Source organism: Alexandromys fortis, unplaced genomic scaffold (genome assembly GCF_014885135.2).
Source record: "Alexandromys fortis isolate MF-2015 unplaced genomic scaffold, M_Fortis_MF-2015_v1.1 scaffold_1, whole genome shotgun sequence".
In the NCBI taxonomy this organism is placed as follows: domain Eukaryota; kingdom Metazoa; phylum Chordata; class Mammalia; order Rodentia; family Cricetidae; genus Alexandromys; species Alexandromys fortis.
In genome coordinates, this window is record NW_026067927.1 from 41566418 (window position 1) to 41572698 (window position 6281).

Genomic DNA, 6281 nt, shown 5'->3' on the forward strand with positions numbered 1-6281 from the left:
TCATATTAACATACCATCTGGTTGGAGGTGGAATGGGTAAATCAAGTACCATAACATGCTGTTTCTTTACAAACTTGACAGAAGCTAGGGTCATCTGGGAAGAGGGAATCTCAGTTGAGAAAATGCCTCCAAAATTACAGGGCATTTTCTGATTAATGACTGACATGAGAGGCCACACTACTGTACGGATGGGGCCACATAAAAATTCAAGCTTAGAAGGCATTCAGTAGGCAGTATTCCTCAAAGTCAGCACCTCAGTTCTTGAGAACAAATTTATGACCTGCTGAAGTTTCTGCCTTCCCAAATGATGGGCTGTGATTGAAATGTACAAATCTTGTGATTTGAATGAGAATGACCCCATAGGGTCATATATTTGAACACTGGGTCCCCAGTTGGTGTAACTGTTTGGGAAGGATTAGAAGGTAATGCCCTTGTTAAAGGAAGTATGTCACTGGGGGAAGTTTTTGATATTTCAAAATTCCATGCCACTTCCAGCGTGCTCTCTTGGCCTCCTGCTTTTGGATTGAGATGTAGGCTTTCCAGCAGTTCCTGTCATCATGCCTTCATTCTACTTATTGGCCATCAGCCAAATTAAAACATTTTATTTTATAAGTTGCCTTGGTCATGGTGTTCTGGCACTACAATAGAAAACTAAGACACTTCCCAAGTTGTTTTTATTGTCGTTGTTGTGGTGGTATTTATCACAACAGCAGAAACCCCAACTGGAACACATAGCCAAGTCACTCATCGTGGAAGTTTCTCCCAGACCTGTTCTGCCCCTGTCAAAATACCTTGTAGGAAATACTGGAAACTAGACAACAATGGAACAGTGAGAGGCAAGACTATACTTTAGCCAGGACTGCTTGTTTGTAGATAGTGTTTGTCTTCTATTTAAACTGAAATCTCATATCAGGAAATGAAAAAAATAAAAGAGTCTGTCACAAGACCTTTTTATCTGCTCTTCCTTCTAACGTAGCCACAATGATTTAAGTATTCTTTTGCTGTTCTGAAACAGGGCCTCATATAAGTACAGATAGGCCTCAAACTGACCAAAAATGAGTTTGAAGCCTTGTTCCTCTAGTTTTAACATCTGGAGTGGCCGATATTACATTATAGACCTGAATGTTTCCATTACCCTATTTCAACATTGAACCCACGTCTTCCAGTATGCCAGGTTGGCACTCTATAAACCGAGCCACATCCACAACACACCAACCCAGCCACAGCAAATGAATCTCCTTTCTCTATTCTGCATTAATATTTGTATCTTTAATTGACCTATTGACATACAGTCATTCTTATTTTTTATGCTATATATTTCATGTATAACAATTCAACTAATGTATATGGCCTCTGCAAAGCATACATTTCAAGCAGATTAGGTTTGGAAAACTGCTGACATTCCTTGGCTTTGTCCAAAATTGCAGCATTTTGTTGGCAGTCACCAAAGTTTTGAACTTCAAGTTTCCAAATAAAAAGAAGGAAGAAAGGACATTTTGGAGATCAGAAAAAAATCCCAGAACTGTGATATAGTACTGATATTGTACTTCTAACATTAAAAAATGTATAAGTATATTCTAACAGAAAATAGGTACTCCACAGTTTAAAAAAAACTACCATAAGAATCACAGAAACATAAGAAGGAAAAGAAATTTTACTGGCTGTCTGTCCAGATTAATTATATTTTCTACAAACATGTTCTCAGCATTTAATTAGGTTAGATGTACTTATTAAGTTGGATAGACTATGCATTTATTAAATACTTGCAATCATTCTTCACAACTTTTCAAACCAACCGTTCCTCACCAATCAAAAACTTAAGCAATTAAGAATTACTTCTGGCAATACTCCCCTCTCTACCAACTTTCATTAACAGTAAAAGTAGTCACCTGCAAGTAACTAATTCAACACCTATTTGCTGAGGTCTACTAGCATTAGCAAGATGCAGGGGGACAGTGGTGCACAAAGGAAGAAACAATTCCAGCTCTCACTTCCTGGAATGTAAAGTTACACAAGTAAACATATTCACTGAAGTACAAGAAATATAGACTAGGGGTAGTATTAGGAAGGGCACTGAACAAAATCCAAGCAAAAATTACCCTATAACAATAGTAGTAACAGACAGACCTAGCCCTAACTAAATCACGTAATATACACAATTATTTTATCCTTTTGAGATGGAAGCAATTGCCTACATTTTGCAGACGGGAAAACCCAAATGCAAACGTGAGTGTTAAGAACATAAACTCAGCTGGGCGGTGGTGGTGCACGCCTTTAATCCCAGCACTCGGGAGGCAGAGGCAGGCGGATCTCTGTGAGTTCGAGACCAGCCTGGTCTACAATAGCTAGTTCCAGGACAGGCTCCAAAACCACAGAGAAACCCTGTCTTGAAAAACAAAACAAAACAAAACAAAAAAAAACAACATAAACGCAGGTCTGCATGCTTGGGCAGCAAATACTCTTACCTACTAAGCCATCTTAAGAGACAACAATTGTGCCCAGAATCAGAATTACTGATTTCTGAATCTCCTTATTAGTGCTCTTTACTGAAATCCAAGTATTGATTTCTTAGAGACCATTCTATGAATATCTTGAAATATTACACTTAACAGTATATTTCCTTTGCAATAAATCATTAATTGTCATCAGATGCCCATGAACAAATGACTGTAAAATGGGCTGGAGAGATGTCTCAAGCTGTTAAGAGCAATTGATGATCTTCCAGAAGATCCTAGTCTGGTCTCCATATTCACAATGGTGCACAACCATCCATATCTCCAGTTCCCAGGAACCCAATGCCTTTTTCTACCTCTGCAGGCACCAGGCATGCATTTGGTACCTACCTACCTACCTACCTACCTACCTACATGCAGCAAAACACTCATAGATATAAAATAATTAAAAAGATTAAATGACTACAAAACAACTTCTACTTGGTAATTAAAAATTATAAATAGAAAAATCTATATTCAACAATTAAAATAGTTTTGACAAAACACCTCAAATTGTGTGTGAATTCACAGGAAGGAAGGACAGAAAGAATAATAAGATGTGAGCTTAATTGACAGGCACAATTCTCTTTTAGACAAAGGATCTCATGGAAGACAATGCCTGATTCCATGAATGCTTAAGTCACAGTACTGGAAAGCAATACTGGAAAGAAACTACATCTAAAAATGCATAATTTGGGGTACTGGCATATGACATATACAGCTACAGCTAAAAGTTCATTGTTTTTACATCCTTCCTTGGGCCCTGCACATGCTAGTCATCTCATTAATTATAGGAAAACAAACAAATGAACAAACAAAAAAACAAGAAAAACGGTATTCTCATCGATCAATAATGACTGTACCCAGAAATAAGGAATGATTGGAAGAAATTTACCTTTGCCCAAAATAGGATAAGCATTAGGATTCAAAGAAAGGTTAAGGAATAAATACAGTCTAGGTTTCTTTGAGTAAATATCCCATAAAAGCTCCTGGCTAGCACGCATGTACACACACATAAACATACAAATACATCATAAACTTAAAAAACATTTACACATGTAAGAAATACTAAGATTACCCTGGAATATTTATTCAGGCTTTACCAGGTACTAGGTTGCAGCATCTCTTACAATCTATGAGGAACACACTATTAGGAGAGGTTATGTAACTCACCCAAAGTGACATAGGTAATAAGAACAGAAACTAGAATTCCAAGCATGGTCACCTAATTACTATACTAAGATGCCTCCACTCAGCAGTTTACTTCTTACTCTCTACACCAAAGGGATACAGATTGGTAATAACATGAGTGTCAAGCAGTAAGAGCAAGAAATACTAGGGAACTGAACCCTAGAGATATAAAACCAAGAACAAGAAGCTAAAATTTGCATAGACGCAATGTTGTAAATATGGGAAGAGATGAAGGAAGATACTTCATAGGCTACTGAATTGGCCACTAGTTAGTAATTACTGTTCATCCACTGGTGGAAGACAGAAAGGGAAACTGGTGATTTAGTTTCATTTAAAGGGTAGGAAGAAGTATTACCTACGTAATGAGAAATACCAATTTTGTAAAACTCACCCCACCAGGTAAGCTTTCTACATTAGAAAAGCCTGAGCTTTGAAAAGAAAGAAATGATCCCTCCATGCTTCTTCAATACATGATGATTTTACAAATTAGGCACTGAGTGGCAACACTGTAGAATTACTAGAAACCAGCTCTGGTCTAGGTCTAAAACATTAAAGATAATGAATCACAAGATTGCAGACAGAATAAAATTATAAAACCTGTACCTTGAAGACTTGTAAGTCATTAGTAAATACTACACAGTTGTGTTTTTCCTCAGTATTTTTGCATGTATGAATTTTGGCCTAAAATTTCATTTCACACACTGCTCCTAATTCTCCATCTTCCAAACTCTACCAAAGGAGAATTCATATAATCAAATATGCACTTGTAACCACTTAGTATTCTTTAACAAAAAATAAACACGCAAGCTTAAAAACTGAAAGAACTGACAATATTGACTGCATGTATCTTTCTTAAAAACCCCATTTTTCATTGAACAAACTTTACATGATAACAAGAGTTCGTACTCAACTCGCTGCAACACTTTTTTATGTTTTAGGTCCTAAGTAGATCTTTCCCCAAAAATCCCTTTTTATATTTAGGACTGACTGAAAAAAATGACATTTCTTTGCTCAGTTTCACACCATAGAAAACCAAGGTGGCACTGATTAAGGCCCGTACTGTGAATCCAGGCCAATGAAAATAAGCTTTCCTATGCTGTGGTCAAAGTCATCTCAAGAATCGCTAGAGATTAGGCTGAATTTACTCCTTGGGTTGCAGAGACCATCAGCTTCCTCTCAGCGGACCACACTCTGTTCTGCAGTCCAAAGGAGGAGGAAGGATCAGAAAGGTGCCTCCCACTTCTACCTCCAGCATCCCTCAGTAGGCTATTAGGAAGACTGGACCAAATAATGGTTTTAAAAACTCCCTATCCATGTGTCTAGGTTGCTTTGTACAAAATCTGCATCCAGAAGACTGCCAAGTGACACAGAATGGAGAACTCTGAGTTATCAAAATTACTTATATTTACTGTCCCATGTCTAGTGGTTCTTGAATCAATAACAAAATATCCCAGAGCTTCGTCTAGGGAGGAGTTACCTAGGAAAGGCAGCTTTTCAGTGAACCTGGCTCTCCTAGAAAAGGCCAAAGTTCCAGAGCCCCGGCCCGAGCCCAGTCAAAACTTACCCAGCTGCCACTCGAGGCCTGAGCGCTCCCGCGCTTCTCAGGCATGGCTGCCGCCTTGGGTGAGGCCGTCGCCTTCCACCCCGGTTCCTCCGGCGACTCCCCGTCCGTGCTCATGCCGCCGTCATGCCCGGACAGGTTCGGGTCGCTCCGAAACACCGGCAGCGCCGCAATTGCGGCGGCGGGGCCCGCGCCTTCATGGGCTCCGCAGTCCGCGGCGGCCTGCCAGTCGGGCGGCGGCGCCAGTGACGACGCCGGCTGCTGAGGGGACGCCGAGGCTGGAGTCGTGCAGGAAGCGAACAGGTCCCTGAACTATACGATCGTGGTCCGTGAGCACTGGACACCGACACTGGCAGTGAGTGCCAGAACGGTCTGGGGCGACAAAAGCACTAAGCAAAGGCGGCTGCCGCCTGCAACACCCACCCCTCTCAACTAGCTCAACCAAGCTCCGCCCCGGTGTGCGTAGCGCACCAATACTGCGTCATCTCCTGGGGACTCAGGGCCTACTGCTTCTTACGGTGACCGAGAGGACCCAAGGCTCCCTGCTGAGGCTAGACTGGCCAGGGAGCCCCAGGGATCGCCTGTTTCCTCCTACTTAGGGCTAGGATTCCAAGAGCACGTCGACACACTTTTATGTGGGTTTTAGGAATCCGACTTGGGTCCTCAGGCACCTTAGGAACTGAGTCGCCCCCCCTTCCCCTAGTAAATGATAATTGGTAATAGTTATAAAAATGGACAACCATAAAGTGGGGGAATTTTTCATACAAGCATGGTTACAGATGTGAGACCAGGCTTTAAGGAAAGTAGATTATAGAACAAAGGGCATAGACAATTTCCAACAGCAGGTGGCTCTCCAGGGGGCTGGTTTACAGTACATTCTATGGTTTTGGGGGTAGGATGCTGTCCAGCTCTGAGAAACAGAAACTTAACTTGGGTTCAGACTCAAAATGACTATCAGGAACAAAATGGAGATAGGCTGGTTTCTCAATATCCTTTTATTTAGCCAAAGTTTTCCTGCCTGTTTCACACATGTTTTG

The 6281-nt window shown here is 40.8% G+C and overlaps 1 protein-coding gene across 1 annotated transcript in view; it reads right to left on the reverse strand.

Moving 5' to 3' along the window:
- Positions 1–5690, reverse strand: part of Mfsd14b (major facilitator superfamily domain containing 14B) — a 41876-nt gene extending 36186 nt beyond the window's left edge. Inside the window, exon 1 of the mRNA XM_050144076.1 lies at positions 5248–5690. Coding sequence (XP_050000033.1) covers positions 5248–5361 — 114 coding nt within the window. The 5' untranslated portion in view covers positions 5362–5690. The remainder of the gene's footprint in view (positions 1–5247) is intronic.
- Between the last annotated feature and the right edge of the window lie 591 nt (positions 5691–6281).